Source organism: Salvelinus fontinalis, chromosome 40 (assembly GCF_029448725.1).
Source record: "Salvelinus fontinalis isolate EN_2023a chromosome 40, ASM2944872v1, whole genome shotgun sequence".
In the NCBI taxonomy this organism is placed as follows: Eukaryota; Metazoa; Chordata; class Actinopteri; order Salmoniformes; family Salmonidae; genus Salvelinus; species Salvelinus fontinalis.
Window position 1 is genome coordinate 3,870,170 of NC_074704.1, and position 23,117 is coordinate 3,893,286.

The window sequence follows — 23,117 nt, forward strand, 5'->3', positions numbered from 1 at the left end:
CCCCTCCCTCCTCTCTCTGCCCCCCCTCTCTGACCCCCTCCCCCCTCTCTCCCCCCCTCTCCGACCCTCTCCCCCCCTCTCTGACCCCCCCCTCCCTCTCCTCCCTCTCTCTCTGACCCCCCCCCTCTCTGACCCCCTCCCCCCCTCTCCGACCCTCTCCCCCCCTCTCTGACCCCCCCCTCCCTCTCCTCCCTCTCTCTCTGACCCCCCCCCTCTCTGACCCCCTCCCCCCCCTCTCCGACCCTCTCCCCCCCTCTCTGACCCCCCTCCCTCTCCTCCCTCTCTCTGACCCCCCCCCTCTCTCTCCCCTCTCTCTCTCTCTGACCCCTCCCTCTCTCTCCTCCCTCTCTGACCCTCTCTCCCCCCCCCCCCCTCCCCTGGTGGTCATTTTTAGAGCGTCAGTGAAACCTGGAGCGTCAGTCAAACCTGGAGTCGAGGCTACATGACATTAGAAACTCATCCTTCTGTTTATTTACAGCAACATCTGGAATGTGAAATCTTCTAGGGTCTCCGACTACATCAAAACATCACATTTATTGTTCTGATGCTCCTTCTATAAATTTACAAAATTATAAATGTGATCATTTGACATTAGAGCTGTCAAAAGTTGTAGGATTTTACAATATTATAAATTATATTATTATTATTATTATTATTATGAAACAAGACCACAAAGAGACTATGACATCAACAGTTAGATTACAAATAGTTCATTACTCTGTGTTCTACTACTCGGGTCTGGTGTTGGAGATCATTCCACACTCTGTGTTCTACTACTCAGGTCTGGTGTTGGAGAACATTAAACACTCTGTGGCTCTCCTGCATGTATTTTCTTGTGTTTTGACAGAGAGTCTGATCGAATAAAGCTCTTCCCACACTGATCACAGCGATAAGGTTTCTCTCCTGTGTGTTTTCTCTGGTGTCTTTTCAGGTCGCTTGAGGAAGTAAAGCTCATTCCACAGTCGGAGCAGTGGTACGGTTTCTCACCCGTGTGGATTCGTTTGTGTGTAGCCAGGGCTGTCCAGGTGGCAAAACTATCCTCACATACGTCACAGCTGTAAGGCTTTTCTCCGGTGTGTGTTCTCTTGTGTACAGTCAGGTTTCCTGGCAACGCAAAATGTTTCCCACATTGATCGCAGCTATAAGGCTGCTCTCCTGTGTGTGTTCTCTGGTGAACAGTCAGGTGTGCTGACTGAGTGAATCTCTTCCCACATTCATCACAGCAATAAGGCCTCTCTCCTGTGTGTGTTCTCTGGTGAACTATCAGGTTTGTTGCTGCAGCAAAGTTTTTCCCACATTGATCACAGCTATAAGTCCTCTCTGTGTGTAATCGCTGGTGTATAGTCAGTTTGTCTAATCCAGTAAAACTCATCCCACAATCTGAGCAGTTGTATAGTTTCTCTCCGGTGTGGATTCTCTGGTGTGATATCAGTCCACTTGATGTAGTAAAACTCATTCCACAGTCTGAGCAGTGGTATGGTTTCTCTCCAGTGTAGCTTCTCTGGTGTGTGGTCAGAGCAGCTGTGTGAACTAGATTCAGGTTCCTTGCGGCAGCAAAGCTCTTCCCACACTGTTCTCCCGTGTGTGTTCTCTGGTGTGATATCAGTCCACCTGAGGTAGTAAAACTCATTCCACAGTCAGAGCAGTGGTAAGGCTTCTCACCCGTGTGTGTTCTCTGGTGAATTGTCAGGTTGCCTGACTGAGCAAAACTCTTCCCACATCGATCACAGCTGAAAGGCTTTTCTCCTGTGTGTGTTCTCCGATGAGATATCATCTGACTTCGTGTAGTAAAAGTCCTTGCACAGTCGGAGCAGCTGTACGGTTTCTCTCCTGTATGAATTCTCTGGTGTATTTTAAGATCTGATGACGAGGTGAAACTCTTCCCACAGTCAGAGCAGCGGTTAGATTTCTTCCCTGTGGATCTCTGCAGGTGTTTCTTGAGGTGTTCTGATCTGGAGAGACTCTTCTCTGCCTCGTCAGCATCATGAGGTTGTTGAGGCTCCCCAAAAGATCCACGATAGTCATGTCTCTCTCCTGTGTGAAAAACAAAGTCAGACGGTTAAAGGCCCACAACAGCAGAAATCCACTGTTTATTTGAGGTAAAAGGTGATGCCCAGAGCGTACCCATGAAGTTGTACAATAATTTACTGCTAGCGTCCCACCTGGCCAACATCCAGTGAAATTGCAGAGCGCCAAATTCAAAAACAGAAATACTAATTATAAAACATACAAGTGTTATACATCGGTTTAAAGATTAACTTCTTGTTAATCAAACCGCGGTTTCAGATTTCAAATATATATATTTTTTTAGACCTTATAGCTAGAACCTCATTCAGCAGCTAGCCATCAGAAGCTAACCAGCTAATTAGCTACTAGCTATTTAGTCATTGTTAGCCACTGCTAGCGGCCTTTACCTTTTTAGCTCAGCTTATAAAAATTCATAAAACACAGTGTTATACATCGGTTTAAAGATTAACTTCTTGTTAATCCAACCGCGGTTTCAGAAGATTTCTTTACGGCGAAAGCATACCATGCGATTGTCTGAGAACAGCGCCCAGCAGACAAATCATTACAAACAGTTACCAGCCAAGTAGAGGAGTTACACAAGTCAGAAATAGTGATAAAATTAATCACTTACCTTTGATGATCTTCATATTGTTGCACTCACAAGACTCCCATTTACTCAATAAATGTTTGTTTTGTTCGATAAAGTCCCTGTTTATATCCAAAAACCTCAGTTTTGTTTGCGTGTTTTCTTCAGTAATCCACAGGCTCAAACGCAGTCACAACAGGCAGACGAAAAATCCAAATAGTATCCGTAAAGTTGGTAGAAACATTTCAAACGATGTTTATAGTCAATCCTCAGGTTGTTTTTAGCCTAAATAATCGATAATATTTCAACCGGACAAGAACGTCGTCAATATAAAAGGTAAACAAGAAAGGCACTCTCTCGGTCGCGCGCATGAAAAAGCTCTGTGACACTGAATGGTCCACTCACTCTTACTCCCTCATTTTTCAGAATACAAGCATGAAACCATTTCTAAAGACTGTTGACGTCTAGTGGAAGCATTCAAGCTAACAGCTTTACTACCAGCCTATGTCAATAAGCGTTAGCATTCTAGCTACCAGCTTGGCCACCAACCTATGTCAATAAGCGTTAGCATTATAGCTAACAGCTTTGACTCCAGCCTATGTCAATAAGCGTTAGCATTCTAGCTAAAAGCTTTGCTTCCAGCCTATGTCAATAAGCGTTAGCATTCTAGCTAACAGCTTTGCTTCCAGCCTATGTCAATAAGCGTTAGCATACTAGCTAACAGCTTTGCTACCAGCCTATGTCAATAAGCGTTAGCATTCTAGCTAACAGCTTTGCTACCAGCCTATGTCAATAAGCGTTAGCATTCTAGCTAACAGCTTTGCTTCCAGCCTATGTCAATAAGCGTTAGCATTCTAGCTAACAGCTTTGCTTCCAGCCTATGTCAATAAGCGTTAGCATTCTAGCTAACAGCTTTGCTACCAGCCTATGTCAATAAGCGTTAGCATTCTAGCTAACAGCTTTGCTTCCAGCCTATGTCAATAAGCGTTAGCATTCTAGCTAACAGCTTGGCTACCAGCCTATGTCAATAAGCGTTAGCATTCTAGCTAACAGCTTGGCTACCAGCCTATGTCAATAAGCGTTAGCATTCTAGCTAACAGCTTTGCTTCCAGCATATGTCAATAAGCGTTAGCATTCTAGCTAACAGCTTGGCTACCAGCCTATGTCAATAAGCGTTAGCATTCAAGCTAACAGCTTTACTACCAGCCTATGTCAATAAGCGTTAGCATTCTAGCTAACAGCTTTGCTTCCAGCCTATGTCAATAAGCGTTAGCATTCTAGCTAACAGCTTTGCTTCCAGCCTATGTCAATAAGCGTTAGCATACTAGCTAACAGCTTTGCTACCAGCCTATGTCAATAAGCGTTAGCATTCTGGCTAACAGCTTGGCTACCAGCCTATGTCAATAAGCGTTAGCATTCAAGCTAACAGCTTTACTACCAGCCTATGTCAATAAGCGTTAGCATTCTAGCTAACAGCTTTGCTTCCAGCCTATGTCAATAAGCGTTAGCATTCTAGCTAACAGCTTTGCTTCCAGCCTATGTCAATAAGCGTTAGCATTCTAGCTAACAGCTTTGCTACCAGCCTATGTCAATAAGCGTTAGCATTCTAGCTAACAGCTTTGCTTCCAGCCTATGTCAATAAGCGTTAGCATTCTAGCTAACAGCTTTGCTTCCAGCCTATGTCAATAAGCGTTAGCATACTAGCTAACAGCTTTGCTACCAGCCTATGTCAATAAGCGTTAGCATTCTAGCTAACAGCTTTGCTACCAGCCTATGTCAATAAGCGTTAGCATTCTAGCTAACAGCTTTGCTTCCAGCATATGTCAATAAGCCTTAGCATTCTAGCTAACATCTTTGCTACCAGCCTATGTCAATAAGTGTTTGCATTCAAGCTAACAGCTTGGCTACCAGCCTATGTCAATAAGCGTTAGCATTCAAGCTAACAGCTTTGCTACCAGCCTATGTCAATACGCGTTAGCATTCTAGCTAACAGCTTTGCTTCCAGCATATGTCAATAAGCGTTAGCATTCTAGCTAACATCTTTGCTACCAGCCTATGTCAATAAGTGTTAGCATTCAAGCTAACAGCTTTGCTACCAGCCTATGTCAATAAGCGTTAGCATTCAAGCTAACAGATTTGCTACCAGGGTTCAATGGAATTCAATAGTCTAATCCATTCTGTCCTACAGGGTCCAATGGTATTCAATTATCTAATCCATTCTGTCCTACAGGGTTCAATGGTATTCAATAGTCTAATCCATTCTGTCCTACAGGGTTCAATGGTATTCAATAGTCTAATCCATTCTGTCCTACAGGGTTCAATTGTATTCAATAGTCTAATCCATTCTGTCCTACAGGGTTCAATGGTATTCAATAGTCTACACCATTCTGTCCTACAGGGTTCAATGGTATTCAATAGTCTTATCCATTCTGTCCTACAGGGTTCAATGGTATTCAATAGTCTAATCCATTCTGTCCTACAGGGTTCAATGGTATTCAATAGTCTAATCCATTCTGTTCTACAGGGTTCAATGGTATTCAATAGTCTACACCATTCTGTCCTAATCTAGTCTCTATGTTAGTGTAAACTGCTTGTAATCCTAGTCTAGTCTCTATATTAGTGTAAACTGCTTGTAAATCCTAGTCTAGTCTCTATATTAGTGTAAACTGCTTGTAATCCTAGTCTAGTCTCTATATTAGTGTAAACTGCTTGTATTCCTAGTCTAGTCTCTATATTAGTGTAAACTGCTTGTAATCCTAGTCTAGTCTCTATATTAGTGTAAACTGCTTGTAATCCTAGTCTAGTCTCTATATTAGTGTAAACTGCTTGTAATCCTAGTCTAGTCTCTATATTAGTGTAAACTGCTTGTAATCCTAGTCTAGTCTCTATATTAGTGTAAACTGCTTGTAATCCTAGTCTAGTCTCTATATTAGTGTAAACTGCTTGTAATCCTAGTCTCTATATTAGTGTAAACTGCTTGTAATCCTAGTCTAGTCTCTATATTATTGTAAACTGCTTGTAATCCTAGTCTCTATATTAGTGTAAACTGCTTGTAATCCTAGTCTAGTCTCTATGTTAGTGTAAACTGCTTGTAATCCTAGTCTAGTCTCTATATTAGTGTAGACTGCTTGTAAATCCTAGTCTCTATATTAGTGTAAACTGCTTGTAATCCTAGTCTCTATATTAGTGTAAACTGCTTGTAATCCTAGTCTAGTCTCTATATTAGTGTAGACTGCTTGTAAATCCTAGTCTCTATATTAGTGTAAACTGCTTGTAATCCTAGTCTCTATATTAGTGTAAACTGCTTGTAATCCTAGTCTAGTCTCTATGTTAGTGTAAACTGCTTGTAATCCTAGTCTAGTCTCTATATTAGTGTAAACTGCTTGTAATCCTAGTCTAGTCTCTATATTAGTGTAAACTGCTTGTAATCCTAGTCTAGTCTCTATATTAGTGTAAACTGCTTGTATTCCTAGTCTAGTCTCTATATTAGTGTAAACTGCTTGTAATCCTAATCTAGTCTCTATATTAGTGTAAACTGCTTGTAATCCTAGTCTCTATATTAGTGTAAACTGCTTGTAATCCTAGTCTCTATATTAGTGTAAACTGCTTGTAATCCTAGTCTCTATATTAGTGTAAAGAGAAACGTTACCAATAGAAAAGAGAAAATGTATTCTTGGATATTTTCATTTCCTTCCGTTTGTTGACGAAATTCCTAAGTATCTTGAACATAACTAGAATGTTTCTGAGAGAGGGTTTAATGTGAGAGTCTATATACTCTCTGCTATTTTATAGGACTCTGAGACACAATCACTCACTATCGGATGTCCGCATGGAACACCGAAAAGGGACCGTCCAAGTTTCCGGGGCTTTGTTACCTAAAATCCACAAGTAAAACTGTCTGGATCCTGGGGAATCTGGCCCAGAAAGATGACCCATTTGTTTGTTCTGTAATATAATTTAGTTCATTAAGTAAACTGTCTGGGTCCTGGGGAATCTGGCCCAGAAAATGAGCCATTTGTTTGTTCTGTAATATCATTTAGTTCATTAAGTAAACTGTCTGGGTCCTGGGGAATCTGGCCCAGAAAATGAGCCATTTGTTTGTTCTGTAATATCATTTAGTTCATTAAGTAAACTGTCTGGGTCCTGGGGAATCTGGCCCAGAAAATGAGCCATTTGTTTGTTCTGTAATATCATTTAGTTCATTAAGTAAACTGTCTGGGTCCTGGGGAATCTGGCCCAGAAAATGAGCCATTTGTTTGTTCTGTAATATAATTTAGTTCATTAAGTAAACTGTCTGGGTCCTGGGGGAAATCTAGCCCAGAAACATGATCCATTTGTTTGTTCTGTAATATAATTTAGTTCATTAAGTATTACTATTTTCTCTCAGATTAGGTTTTGTGTTTCCAAATGTATTACGTGAGGCAAATGGGGAATAATGTTTGTCTATTGGTCAATTGTCCTCTAGGATGTACTGTACTTTATCCCCATTAAAACAATCTGAGATCCTTCATCTTTTATTTATTTTAATTTGATTTATTTTAGAATACTAAAACTCACTAGCTTCTAGAACTCTCGTCTTCCTAAAACTCACTAGCTTCTAGAACTCTCGTCGTTCTAAAACTCACTAGCTTCTAGAACTCTCGTCTTCCTAAAACTCACTAGCTTCTAGAACTCTCGTCTTCCTAAAACTCACTAGCTTCTAGAACTCTCGTCTTCCTAAAACTCACTAGCTTCTAGAACTCTCGTCTTCCTAAAACTCACTAGCTTCTAGAACTCTCGTCTTCCTAAAACTCACTAGCTTCTAGAACTCTCGTCTTCCTAAAACTCACTAGCTTCTAGAACTCTCGTCTTCCTAAAACTCACTAGCTTCTAGAACTCTCGTCTTCCTAAAACTCACTAGCTTCTAGAACTCTCGTCTTCCTAAAACTCACTAGCTTCTAGAACTCTCGTCTTCCTAAAACTCACTAGCTTCTAGAACTCTCGTCTTCCTAAAACTCACTAGCTTCTAGAACTCTCGTCTTCCTAAAACTCACTAGCTTCTAGAACTCTCGTCTTCCTAAAACTCACTAGCTTCTAGAACTCTCGTCTTCCTAAAACTCACTAGCTTCTAGAACTCTCGTTTTCCTAAAACTCACTAGCTTCTAGAACTCTCGTTTTCCTAAAACTCACTAGCTTCTAGAACTCTCGTTTTCCTAAAACTCACTAGCTTCTAGAACTCTCGTCTTCCTAAAACTCACTAGCTTCTAGAACTCTCGTCTTCCTAAAACTCACTAGCTTCTAGAACTCTCGTCTTCCTAAAACTCACTAGCTTCTAGAACTCTCGTCTTCCTAAAACTCACTAGCTTCTAGAACTCTCGTTTTCCTAAAACTCACTAGCTTCTAGAACTCTCGTTTTCCTAAAACTCACTAGCTTCTAGAACTCTAGTCCACTTTTTATTTAACTAGGCAAGTCAGTTAAGAACAAATTCTTATTTTCAATGACGGCCTACCGGGGAACGGTGGGTTAACTGCCTTGTTCAGGGGCAGAATGACAGATTTTTAGGGTTCGATCTTGAAACCTTTCTGTTACTGTTGTCCAAGGCTCTAACCACGAGGATACCTGCCGCTTTGTACCTTGTCAGCTCGGCGATTTGAACTTGCAACCTTTCGGTTACTAGTCCAACGCTCTAACCACTAGGCTACCGGCTGGTTACTAGTCCAACGCTCTAACCACTAGGCTACCGGCTGGTTACTAGTCCAACGCTCTAACCACTAGGCTACCGGCTGGTTACTAGTCCAACACTCTAACCACTAGGCTACCTGCCGGTTACTAGTCCAACGCTCTAACCACTAGGCTACCGGCCGGTTACTAGTGTAGGAGTACATGAGATACATATATACGTATAGGACAGCACATAGATGTATAAGCTAGCTGAACATTAAAAATAGACTACATGAAGAGAAGAGACACATAGTCTGCTGATTCTACTAAAGATACACCTGCCAGAGAAATATGTGCTTAGGGCACTTAGACCCATTAGACACATAGTCTGCTGATTCCATTAAGTGCATACTGACCAGACACATAGGCGCCTAAGGCAACTGGACACTAATGATAGAAGAGACACATAGTCTGCCAATTCCAATAAGGACACATACCAGAGAACATGCTGGGGCACTGAGTTAAATACAGGGTTGAGTCATAGGCCTATAGGATAGATGGACATATATTATTTTTAAGACAAGCACGGGTCTGGCCACTATTATAATTTAACTGAAAGCAGATAATGGGCGTTAGTAGGCGTGAACAAGCAGGAAGCCTGAACTAAAAAGATAATGATGGCAGGAAGAATTAGGAGAAGTATGCTTATTTGCATATGGGGTGGACCCATATGCTATTTGTGTATAAATGTTGGAGCCGGGGCTGGGAAGCGGTGTGTGTTCCGCGGGATATTCCAGCTGGCTATACAATTGTATTAAAAAGCATGTTTGATTTCACAAGTTCTTGTAAGAGTTATATTTGAATTGATTTTCCACGACACTAGTCCAACGCTCTAACCGCTAGGCTACCTGCCGGTTACTAGTCCAACGCTCTAACCAATAGGCTACCGGCCGGTTACTAGTCCAACGCTCTAACCACTAGGCTACCTGCCGGTTACTAGTCCAACGCTCTAACCACTAGGCTACCGGCCGGTTACTAGTCCAACGCTCTAACCGCTAGGCTACCGGCCGGTTACTAGTCCAAGGCTCTAACCACTAGGCTACCGGCCGGTTACTAGTCCAACACTCTAACCACTAGGCTACCTGCTGGTTACTAGTCCAACGCTCTAACCGCTAGGCTACCTGCCGGTTACTAGTCCAACGCTCTAACCAATAGGCTACCGGCCGGTTACTAGTCCAACGCTCTAACCACTAGGCTACCTGCCGGTTACTAGTCCAACGCTCTAACCACTAGGCTACCGGCCGGTTACTAGTCCAACGCTCTAACCGCTAGGCTACCGGCCGGTTACTAGTCCAAGGCTCTAACCACTAGGCTACCGGCCGGTTACTAGTCCAACACTCTAACCGCTAGGCTACCTGCTGGTTACTAGTCCAACGCTCTAACCGCTAGGCTACCTGCCGGTTACTAGTCCAACGCTCTAACCGCTAGGCTACCTGCCGGTTACTAGTCCAACGCTCTAACCGCTAGGCTACCGGCCGGTTACTAGTCCAACGCTCTAACCGCTAGGCTACCTGCCGGTTACTAGTCCAACGCTCTAACCACTAGGCTACCGGCCGGTTACTAGTCCAAGGCTCTAACCACTAGGCTACCGGCCGGTTACTAGTCCAAGGCTCTAACCACTAGGCTACCGGCCGGTTACTAGTTTAACGCTCTAACCACTAGGCTACCGGCCGGTTACTAGTCCAACGCTCTAACCGCTAGGCTACCTGCCGGTTACTAGTCCAACGCTCTAACCGCTAGGCTACCGGCCGGTTACTAGTTCAACGCTCTAACCACTAGGCTACCTGCCGGTTACTAGTCCAACGCTCTAACCGCTAGGCTACCTGCCGGTTACTAGTCCAACGCTCTAACCACTAGGCTACCGGCCGGTTACTACTCCAAGGCTCTAACCACTAGGCTACCGGCCGGTTACTAGTCCAACGCTCTAACCACTAGGCTACCGGCCGGTTACTAGTTTAACGCTCTAACCACTAGGCTACCGGCCGGTTACTAGTCCAACGCTCTAACCACTAGGCTACCGGCCGGTTACTAGTCCAACGCTCTAACCACTAGGCTACCGGCCGGTTACTAGTTTAACGCTCTAACCACTAGGCTACCGGCCGGTTACTAGTCCAACGCTCTAACCACTAGGCTACCGGCCGGTTACTAGTCCAACGCTCTAACCACTAGGCTACCGGCCGGTTACTAGTCCAAGGCTCTAACCGCTAGGCTACCGGCCGGTTACTAGTTCAAGGCTCTAACCGCTAGGCTACCGGCCGGTTACTAGTCCAACGCTCTAACCGCTAGGCTACCTGCCGGTTACTAGTCCAACGCTCTAACCGCTAGGCTACCGGCCGGTTACTAGTCCAAGGCTCTAACCGCTAGGCTACCGGCCGGTTACTAGTCCAAGGCTCTAACCGCTAGGCTACCGGCCGGTTACTAGTCCAACGCTCTAACCGCTAGGCTACCTGCCGGTTACTAGTCCAACGCTCTAACCACTAGGCTACCGGCCGGTTACTAGTCCAAGGCTCTAACCACTAGGCTACCGGCCGGTTACTAGTTTAACGCTCTAACCGCTAGGCTACCGGCCGGTTACTAGTCCAACGCTCTAACCGCTAGGCTACCGGCCGGTTACTAGTCCAACGCTCTAACCGCTAGGCTACCGGCCGGTTACTAGTCCAACGCTCTAACCGCTAGGCTACCTGCCGGTTACTAGTCCAACGCTCTAACCACTAGGCTACCGGCCGGTTACTAGTCCAAGGCTCTAACCACTAGGCTACCGGCCGGTTACTAGTCCAACGCTCTAACCACTAGGCTACCGGCCGGTTACTAGTCTAACGCTCTAACCGCTAGGCTACCGGCCGGTTACTAGTCCAACGCTCTAACCGCTAGGCTACCGGCCGGTTACTAGTCCAACGCTCTAACCGCTAGGCTACCGGCCGGTTACTAGTTTAACGCTCTAACCGCTAGGCTACCGGCCGGTTACTAGTCCAACGCTCTAACCGCTAGGCTACCGGCCGGTTACTAGTCCAACGCTCTAACCGCTAGGCTACCGGCCGGTTACTAGTCCAACGCTCTAACCGCTAGGCTACCTGCCGGTTACTAGTCCAACGCTCTAACCACTAGGCTACCGGCCGGTTACTAGTTCAACGCTCTAACCACTAGGCTACCGGCCGGTTACTAGTCCAACGCTCTAACCACTAGGCTACCGGCCGGTTACTAGTTCAAGGCTCTAACCACTAGGCTACCGGCCGGTTACTAGTCCAAGGCTCTAACCACTAGGCTACCTGCCGGTTACTAGTCCAACGCTCTAACCACTAGGCTACCGGCCGGTTACTAGTTCAAGGCTCTAACCACTAGGCTACCGGCCGGTTACTAGTCCAACGCTCTAACCACTAGGCTACCGGCCGGTTACTAGTCCAACGCTCTAACCACTAGGCTACCGGCCGGTTACTAGTCCAACGCTCTAACCACTAGGCTACCGGCCGGTTACTAGTCCAACGCTCTAACCACTAGGCTACCGGCCGGTTACTAGTCCAAGGCTCTAACCACTAGGCTACCGGCCGGTTACTAGTCCAAGGCTCTAACCACTAGGCTACCGGCCGGTTACTAGTCCAAGGCTCTAACCACTAGGCTACCGGCCGGTTACTAGTCCAAGGCTCTAACCACTAGGCTACCGGCCGGTTACTAGTCCAACGCTCTAACCACTAGGCTACCGGCCGGTTACTAGTCCAACACTCTAACCACTAGGCTACCGGCTGGTTACTAGTCCATTTTTACCTTGTCAGCTCGGGGATTCGATCTTGAAACCTTTCTGTTACTAGTCCAAGGCTCTAACCACCAGGCTACCTGCCGCCTCTACACTCTAACCACCAGGCTACCTGCCGCCTCTACACTCTAACCACCAGGCTACCTGCCGCCTCTACACTCTAACCACCAGGCTACCTGCCGCCTCTACACTCTAACCACCAGGCTACCTGCCGCCTCTACACTCTAACCACCAGGCTACCTGCCGCCTCTACACTCTAACCACCAGGCTACCTGCCGCCTCTACACTCTAACCACCAGGCTACCTGCCGCCTCTACACTCTAACCACCAGGCTACCTGCCGCCTCTACACTCTAACCACCAGGCTACCTGCCGCCTCTACACTCTAACCACCAGGCTACCTGCCGCCTCTACACTCTAACCACCAGGCTACCTGCCGCCTCTACACTCTAACCACCAGGCTACCTGCCGCCTCTACACTCTAACCACCAGGCTACCTGCCGCCTCTACACTCTAACCACCAGGCTACCTGCCGCCTCTACACTCTAACCACCAGGCTACCTGCCGCCTCTACACTCTAACCACCAGGCTACCTGCCGCCTCTACACTCTAACCACCAGGCTACCTGCCGCCTCTACACTCTAACCACCAGGCTACCTGCCGCCTCTACACTCTAACCACCAGGCTACCTGCCGCCTCTACACTCTAACCACCAGGCTACCTGCCGCCTCTACACTCTAACCACCAGGCTACCTGCCGCCTCTACACTCTAACCACCAGGCTACCTGCCGCCTCTACACTCTAACCACCAGGCTACCTGCCGCCTCTACACTCTAACCACCAGGCTACCTGCCGCCTCTACACTCTAACCACCAGGATACCTGCCGCCTCTACACTCTAACCACCAGGATACCTGCCGCCTCTACACTCTAACCACCAGGATACCTGCCGCCTCTACACTCTAACCACCAGGATACCTGCCGCCTCTACACTCTAACCACCAGGATACCTGCCGCCTCTACACTCTAACCACCAGGCTACCTGCCGCCTCTACACTCTAACCACCAGGCTACCTGCCGCCTCTACACTCTAACCACCAGGCTACCTGCCTCCTCTACACTCTAACCACCAGGCTACCTGCCGCCTCTACACTCTAACCACCAGGCTACCTGCCGCCTCTACACTCTAACCACCAGGCTACCTGCCGCCTCTACACTCTAACCACCAGGCTACCTGCCGCCTCTACACTCTAACCACCAGGCTACCTGCCGCCTCTACACTCTAACCACCAGGCTACCTGCCGCCTCTACACTCTAACCACCAGGCTACCTGCCGCCTCTACACTCTAACCACTAGGCTACCTGCCGCCTCTACACTCTAACCACTAGGCTACCTGCCGCCTCTACACTCTAACCACTAGGCTACCTGCCGCCTCTACACTCTAACCACTAGGCTACCTGCCGCCTCTACACTCTAACCACCAGGCTACCTGCCGCCTCTACACTCTAACCACCAGGCTACCTGCCGCCTCTACACTCTAACCACCAGGCTACCTGCCGCCTCTACACTCTAACCACTAGGCTACCTGCCGCCTCTACACTCTAACCACCAGGCTACCTGCCGCCTCTACACTCTAACCACCAGGCTACCTGCCGCCTCTACACTCTAACCACCAGGCTACCTGCCGCCTCTACACTCTAACCACCAGGCTACCTGCCGCCTCTACACTCTAACCACTAGGCTACCTGCCGCCTCTACACTCTAACCACTAGGCTACCTGCCGCCTCTACACTCTAACCACTAGGCTACCTGCCGCCTCTACACTCTAACCACTAGGCTACCTGCCGCCTCTACACTCTAACCACTAGGCTACCTGCCGCCTCTACACTCTAACCACTAGGCTACCTGCCGCCTCTACACTCTAACCACTAGGCTACCTGCCGCCTCTACACTCTAACCACTAGGCTACCTGCCGCCTCTACACTCTAACCACTAGGCTACCTGCCGCCTCTACACTCTAACCACCAGGCTACCTGCCGCCTCTACACTCTAACCACCAGGATACCTGCCGCCTCTACACTCTAACCACCAGGATACCTGCCGCCTCTACACTCTAACCACTAGGATACCTGCCGCTCCAAATGGCTTGATAACAATATTCATAACAATAATCTGATTACTGCAATTGCTGAATTGTAAGATTAGATTTGCCCTTGCTTCGTCTCGGTCAAAATTTGAAGAAAAATGCCAAATCCTCCTGTATCAGAGTCTGTTTCTGGTTTCTGAAACCGATTCAAATTCAAGGTTCCCCAGGTTGATGGGTAAATGGTGTGAAAGGAACAATCAGTCTCATCATTAAAAGTGATCTAATAATTTTAGTCTCCTACGGTACCGCCTGTAAATCCCTAGTCTCCTACGGTACCACCTGTAAATCCCTGAGTCTCCTACGGTACCACCTGTAAATCCCTGAGTCTCCTACGGTACCACCTGTAAATCCCTAGTCTCCTACAGTACCTCCTGTAAATCCCTAGTCTCCTACGGTACCGCCTGTAAATCTCTAGTCTCCTACGGTACCGCCTGTAAATCCCTGAGTCTCCTACGGTACCACCTGTAAATCCCTAGTCTCCTACGGTACCACCTGTAAATCCCTGAGTCTCCTACGGTACCGCCTGTAAATCCCTGAGTCTCCTACGGTACCGCCTGTAAATCCCTAGTCTCCTACGGTACCACCTGTAAATCCCTAGTCTCCTACGGTACCACCTGTAAATCCCTAGTCTCCTACGGTACCACCTGTAAATCCCTGAGTCTCCTACGGTACCACCTGTAAATCCCTAGTCTCCTACAGTACCACCTGTAAATCCCTAGTCTCCTACGGTACCGCCTGTAAATCCCTAGTCTCCTACGGTACCGCCTGTAAATCCCTAGTCTCCTACGGTACCACCTGTAAATCCCTGAGTCTCCTACGGTACCACCTGTAAATCCCTAGTCTCCTACGGTACCGCCTGTAAATCTCTAGTCTCCTACGGTACCGCCTGTAAATCCCTGAGTCTCCTACGGTACCACCTGTAAATCCCATAGTCTACTACGGTACCACCTGTAAATCCCTAGTCTCCTACAGTACCGCCTGTAAATCCCTGAGTCTCCTACGGTACCGCCTGTAAATCCCTGAGTCTCCTACGGTACCACCTGTAAATCCCTGAGTCTCCTACGGTACCACCTGTAAATCCCTGAGTCTCCTACGGTACCACCTGTAAATCCCTGAGTCTCCTACGGTACCGCCTGTAAATCCCTGAGTCTCCTACGGTACCACCTGTAAATCCCATAGTCTCCTACGGTACCACCTGTAAATCCCTGAGTCTCCTACGGTACCGCCTGTAAATCCCTAGTCTCCTACGGTACCACCTGTAAATCCCTGAGTCTCCTACGGTACCGCCTGTAAATCCCTAGTCTCCTACAGTACCGCCTGTAAATCCCTAACGAAGATCCAACGCGGTCAATCGGTCTGGGGATCTAACGGTTAGACCCCTTTCTACAACCTACTTTCTGGGCTTGGTTAAGCCTATAGGAAGAAGAAAGTTTTGTGATGTTTGAATGCTGGGGAGCTGCCAAGGAGCTGCTCCTCCCCACCTACATGTTTAATTGGTCCAACCAGAACTCCCAAAAACCGCTGCCCCCCCCCCACCCCCCGTGTCCAATAGAAAGGGGTTCTTTGGTTCAACCTGGAATCAGAGCTTGTTAAGGTCAAGTAAGAATTGAAATGTCTCTTCTATGGTGTTGTTTAGTTGTTGTAAATAGAGCCTTGTGATCCTTTGTTAATATCAGAGAGGGTGATGAGTAATACTATGGTATTGTTTAGTTGTAAATACAGTCTGGTGATCCTTTGTTAATATCAGAGAGGTTGATGAGTAATACTATGGTATTGTTTAGTTGTAATATAGTCTGTGATCCTTTGTTAATATCAGAGAGGTTGATGAGTAATACTATGGTATTGTTTAGTTGTAATACAGTCTGGTGATCCTTTGTTAATATCAGAGAGGGTTGATGAGTAATACTATGGTATTGTTTAGTTGTAATACAGTCTGGTGATCCTTTGTTAATATCAGAGAGGTTGATGAGTAATACTATGGTATTGTTTAGTTGTAATACAGTCTGGTGATCCTTTGTTAATATCAGAGAGGGTTGATGAGTAATACTATGGTATTGTTTAGTTGTTGTAATAGAGTCTGGTGATCCTTTGTTAATATCAGAGAGGGGTGATGAGTAATACTATGGTATTGTTTAGTTGTATTACAGTCTGGTGATCCTTTGTTAATATCAGAGAGTGTTGATGAGTAATACAATGGTATTGTTTAGTTGTTGTAATACAGTCTGGTGATCCTTTGTTAATATCAGAGAGGTTGAGGAGTAATACTATGGTATTGTTTAGTTGTAAATACAGTCTGGTGATCCTTTGTTAATATCAGAGAGGTTGATGAGTAATACTATGGTATTGTTTAGTTGTAATATAGTCTGTGATCCTTTGTTAATATCAGAGAGGTTGATGAGTAATACTATGGTATTGTTTAGTTGTAATACAGTCTGGTGATCCTTTGTTAATATCAGAGAGGGTTGATGAGTAATACTATGGTATTGTTTAGTTGTAATACAGTCTGGTGATCCTTTGTTAATATCAGAGAGGTTGATGAGTAATACTATGGTATTGTTTAGTTGTAATACAGTCTGGTGATCCTTTGTTAATATCAGAGAGGGTTGATGAGTAATACTATGGTATTGTTTAGTTGTTGTAATAGAGTCTGGTGATCCTTTGTTAATATCAGAGAGGGGTGATGAGTAATACTATGGTATTGTTTAGTTGTATTACAGTCTGGTGATCCTTTGTTAATATCAGAGAGGGTGATGAGTAATACTATGGTATTGTTTAGTTGTTGTAAATAGAGCCTGGTGATCCTTTGTTAATATCAGAGAGGGTTGATGAGTAATACTATGGTATTGTTTAGTTGTTGTAATAGAGCCTGGTGATCCTTTGTTAATATCAGAGAGGTTGATGAGTAATACTATGGTATTGTTTAGTTGTTGTAAATACAGTCTGGTGACCCTTTGTTAATATCAGAGAGGTTGATGAGTAATACTATGGTATTGTTTAGTTGTAATACAGTCTGGTGATCCTTTGTTAATATCAGAGAGGGTTGATGAGTAATACTATGGTATTGTTTAGTTGTTCTAATACAGTCTGGTGATCCTTTGTTAATATCAGAGAGGTTGATGAGTAATACTATGGTATTGTTTAGTTGTTGTAATATAGTCTGTGATCCTTTGTTAATATCAGAGAGGGTGATGAGTAATACAAACAGTTGCTGCAGTTGCTTTCATCGATGTGGTTGACGTTTGTTCAATTCAGACATTCGTTAAGTCCTAAGGCTAATATCACTTTCTCCGGTCATAGGATTTGGTTGAAGTTTCATCAACCCCCCCACCCCTGAGATTATAAAAACTGGCTCCTGAAAAAACGATCTACCTGCATCCTAGAATCAGAGAAATATGGAATACAAGATACATTGGAATCTCCCACTATAACAAATAGGCTTTTATATTCTTATTTCCCACTCTTTCTCATTGTGTTTGTGTGTGTGTCTTTGTGGTGTGTAAATGATTTTATAACTGCCGGGTGAAAAATGACCCTAAGACAATCTTTGTATCCTGGTGGTGTACAGCTTTCATGGAAATATGAACAAAGGCGATGTTTCACTGTTTCTAATGTTGGGGGTCACTCTAGGAAAAGTCATCAAATCATTTAGGGGGTTTTCTCTGTTGTTAAACATAGTGGAGGATCATTTTTTCCCCTTAAGACAACACATGGGGTAAGACAGTACTTACCGGTGTTAATCAGATTTCCTGTCTCTTCTTCCAATATGACAGTTATCTCCCCGTCTGTCTCATTCTTCACTGCAAAAAATGCATCCTGCTCTTTCTCTTCCTCCTCTTCTTTCACTGTAACATCCTCCTCTTCCTCTTTCACTCTGAACGCGTCTTCCTCTTCTTTCACCGTAACGTCCTCCTCTTCCTCTTTCACTGTAACAGCCTCATCCTCTAATATTGTTACTGTCACATCCTCTTCTTCCTTCTCCTCTTTCACGACAACGTTCAGCCACAGACCCTCTTTCTCCGTCAAGCAGACCTCCTCTTCTTCAACAGGAGACGAGTAGCTTGGTGAACTCATGGTCGGGGATGATAGCTAACAGCTAGCTAGCTAGGCTAATGCTAACTTAACCAGCCAGCTACGTTAGCAAGGCTAATGCTAACTTAACGAGACAGCTAGCTAGCTAGGCTAATGCTAACTTAACGAGACAGCTAGCTGACTAATAACAACGTAAATAGGAAATTAAATTGGATAATTATCTAAACGACAGAAATGTGTTCAAAACACAGTGGCTCATATATCAGAAAGCGTCTAAAGAGCTTGAACGTTTCCGCTATGTCGGCTAGCAAGCTACCGAGATGGCTGACAAGCTGTTGTTGCTTTTCTTCTTTTGAGTTTTTATCGGCGGATCGCAACCGAGCGAGAGGTGTAAACACCGCCCCCTACAGTACTGGAGTGTGAGGCCGCTAATGACCAATCAATACCACTATATTCTTCTCTTATCTAACGCTGCATTTCTAACTAAATAAAATAATTCCCTAAAAAAAAACTACTCCCATCACCACCACCCAATCCCATTCCCAGTCCAAACGTCTGTCATACAACCTCTCCCTGTCTACCTCATTACATTTCCCAAAACCATTTCCTCTTCCATACAGCCATTACACATTCCAGTGCCCCTGTTTGACCTATCAATTCCAAAGAGGAATTCAATTCCGCCCTCATCTCAACCTAGACCACATAACTCCCTCCCTTCTGTTACCATGACACTATCGCCCATACAGATTTCCTTGGGGGTGGGGGGGGGGGGGGGGCGGCAGTATGGAAATGAATGCACTCACTACAGTTAGTCGCTCTGTCTGCTAAATAAATCAAATATAAAAAAATAAAAAATTTTTGCTCTTACTAATTTCATCCCATTATTTCTGCCAACAATCTAACCCATTTTACAGAATCAAGGTTTTAAACAACTCCACCTGTATATCCAAAATATTATTTTCCACTGCTCTTATGCTAATTATATCTATGATATAATGTCCATTAACTCATGTATGGAGCCCGGAAATTCAACAAAACTGAACATCAAAACCATCTCTCTGTAAGCCAATCAGCAGCGTCAATATTTCTACCCATAAATCCTCACGTTCCGACTCTCCAGATCTTAAACTCCACTAAACTGATGCGGTCCCCAACATATTACTAATCTTCCTGGTTGCACCTCCTCTATCCACTACTAAACTGATGCAGTCCCAACATATTACTAGTCTTCCTGGTTGCACCTCCTCTATCCACTACTAAACTGATGCGGTCCCAACATATTACTAGTCTTCCTGGTTGCACCTCCTCTATCCACTACTAAACTGATGCAGTCCCAACATATTACTAGTCTTCATGGTTGCACCTCCTCTATCCACTACTAAACTGATGCGGTCCCCAACATATTACTAGTCTTCCTGGTTGCACCTCCTCTATCCACTACTAAACTGATGCGGTCCCCAACATATTACTAGTCTTCCTGGTTGCACCTCCTCTATCCACTACTAAACTGATGCGGTCCCAACATATTACTAGTCTTCATGGTTGCACCTCCTCTATCCACTACTAAACTGATGCGGTCCCCAACATATTACTAATCTTCCTGGTTGCACCTCCTCTATCCACTACTAAACTGATGCGGTCCCAACATATTACTAATCTTCCTGGTTGCACCTCCTCTATCCACTACTAAACTGATGCGGTCCCCAACATATTACTAGTCTCCCTGGTTGCATCTCCTCTATCCACTACTAAACTGATGCGGTCCCAACATATTACTAGTCTCCCTGGTTACACCTCCTCTATCCACTACTAAACTGATGCTGTCCCAACATATTACTAGTCTCCCTGGTTACACCTCCTCTATCCACTACTAAACTGATGCGGTCCCTACATATTACTAGTCTTCATGGTTGCACCTCCTCTATCCACTACTAAACTGATGCAGTCCCCAACATATTACTAGTCTTCATGGTTGCACCTCCTCTATCCACTACTAAACTGATGCAGTCCCAACATATTACTAGTCTTCCTGGTTGCACCTCCTCTATCCACTACTAAACTGATGCAGTCCCAACATATTACTAGTCTTCCTGGTTGCACCTCCTCTATCCACTACTAAACTGATGCGGTCCCAACATATTACTAGTCTTCCTGGTTGCACCTCCTCTATCCACTACTAAACTGATGAGGTCCCAACATATTACTAGTCTTCATGGTTGCACCTCCTCTATCCACTACTAAACTGATGCAGTCCCCAACATATTACTAGTCTTCCTGGTTGCACCTCCTCTATCCACTACTAAACTGATGCAGTCCCAACATATTACTAGTCTTCCTGGTTGCACCTCCTCTATCCACTACTAAACTGATGCAGTCCCAACATATTACTAGTCTTCCTGGTCGCAACTCCTCTATCCACTACTAAACTGATGAGGTCCCAACATATTACTAGTCTTCCTGGTTGCACCTCCTCTATCCACTACTAAACTGATATAGTCCCAACATATTACTAGTCTTCCTGGTTGCACCTCCTCTATCCACTACTAAACTGATGCGGTCCCAACATATTACTAGTCTTCCTGGTTGCACCTCCTCTATCCACTACTAAACTGATATGGTCCCAACATATTACTAGTCTTCCTGGTTGCACCTCCTCTATCCACTACTAAACTGATGCGGTCCCTACATATTACTAGTCTTCCTGGTTGCACCTCCTCTATCCACTACTAAACTGATGCAGTCCCAACATATTACTAGTCTTCCTGGTTGCACCTCCTCTATCCACTACTAAACTGATGCGGTCCCTACATATTACTAGTCTTCCTGGTTGCACCTCCTCTATCCACTACTAAACTGATGCTGTCCCCAACATATTACTAGTCTTCCTGGTTGCACCTCCTCTATCCACTACTAAACTGATGCAGTCCCAACATATTACTAGTCTTCCTGGTTGCACCTCCTCTATCCACTACTAAACTGATGCAGTCCCAACATATTACTAGTCTTCCTGGTTGCACCTCCTCTATCCACTACTAAACTGATGCGGTCCCAACATATTACTAGTCTTCCTGGTTGCACCTCCTCTATCCACTACTAAACTGATGCGGTCCCAACATATTACTAGTCTTCCTGGTTGCACCTCCTCTATCCACTACTAAACTGATGCGGTCCCTACATATTACTAGTCTTCCTGGTTGCACCTCCTCTATCCACTACTAAACTGATGCTGTCCCCAACATATTACTAGTCTTCCTGGTTGCACCTCCTCTATCCACTACTAAACTGATGCGGTCCCAACATATTACTAGTCTTCCTGGTTGCACCTCCTCTATCCACTACTAAACTGATGCGGTCCCAACATATTACTAGTCTTCCTGGTTGCACCTCCTCTATCCACTTCTAAACTGATGCGGTCCCTACATATTACTAGTCTTCCTGGTTGCACCTCCTCTATCCACTACTAAACTGATGCGGTCCCCAACATATTACTAGTCTTCCTGGTTGCACCTCCTCTATCCACTTCTAAACTGATGCGGTCCCTACATATTACTAGTCTTCCTGGTTGCACCTCCTCTATCCACTACTAAACTGATGCGGTCCCAACATATTACTAGTCTCCCTGGTTACACCTCCTCTATCCACTACTAAACTGATGCGGTCCCAACATATTACTAGTCTTCCTGGTTGCACCTCCTCTATCCACTACTAAACTGATGCAGTCCCAACATATTACTAGTCTTCATGGTTGCACCTCCTCTATCCACTACTAAACTGATGCGGTCCCAACATATTACTAGTCTTCCTGGTTGCACCTCCTCTATCCACTACTAAACTGATGCAGTCCCAACATATTACTAGTCTTCCTGGTTGCACCTCCTCTATCCACTACTAAACTGATGCGGTCCCTACATATTACTAGTCTTCCTGGTTGCACCTCCTCTATCCACTACTAAACTGATGCGGTCCCAACATATTACTAGTACTCCTGGTTGCACCTCCTCTATCTAGACTAAACTGATGCGGTCCCTACATATTACTAGTCTTCCTGGTTGCACCTCCTCTATCCACTACTAAACTGATGCAGTCCCAACATATTACTAGTCTTCCTGGTTGCACCTCCTCTATCCACTACTAAACTGATGAGGTCCCTACATATTACTAGTCTTCCTGGTTGCACCTCCTCTATCCACTACTAAACTGATGCAGTCCCAACATATTACTAGTCTTCCTGGTTGCACCTCCTCTATCCACTACTAAACTGATGCAGTCCCAACATATTACTAGTCTTCCTGGTTGCACCTCCTCTATCCAGACTAAACTGATGCGGTCCCCAACATATTACTAGTCTTCCTGGTTGCACCTCCTCTATCCACTACTAAACTGATGCGGTCCCTACATATTACTAGTCTTCCTGGTTGCACCTCCTCTATCCACTACTAAACTGATGCGGTCCCTACATATTACTAGTCTTCCTGGTTGCACCTCCTCTATCCACTACTAAACTGATGCGGTCCCTACATATTACTAGTCTTCCTGGTTGCACCTCCTCTATCCACTACTAAACTGATGCTGTCCCCAACATATTACTAGTCTTCCTGGTTGCACCTCCTCTATCCACTACTAAACTGATGCAGTCCCAACATATTACTAGTCTTCCTGGTTGCACCTCCTCTATCCACTACTAAACTGATATGGTCCCAACATATTACTAGTCTTCCTGGTTGCACCTCCTCTATCCACTACTAAACTGATGCGGTCCCAACATATTACTAGTCTTCCTGGTTGCACCTCCTCTATCCACTACTAAACTGATATGGTCCAAACATATTACTAGTCTTCCTGGTTGTACCTCCTCTATCCACTTCTAAACTGATGCAGTCCCTACATATTACTAGTCTTCC

General features: G+C 45.3%; 1 protein-coding gene across 1 annotated transcript; it reads right to left on the bottom strand.

Annotated features, from left to right (window-relative positions):
- Positions 1-443: 443 nt before the first annotated feature.
- On the bottom strand, positions 444-18,557 carry LOC129839835 (zinc finger protein 883-like). Its single transcript, XM_055907504.1, has 2 exons — positions 17,916-18,557; positions 444-2,034 (listed from the first exon to the last, which is right to left on the bottom strand). Exons 1-2 carry the CDS (start codon positions 18,256-18,258, stop codon positions 800-802), a joined length of 1,578 nt encoding a protein of 525 aa, XP_055763479.1. The 5' UTR covers positions 18,259-18,557; the 3' UTR covers positions 444-799.
- Between the last annotated feature and the right edge of the window lie 4,560 nt (positions 18,558-23,117).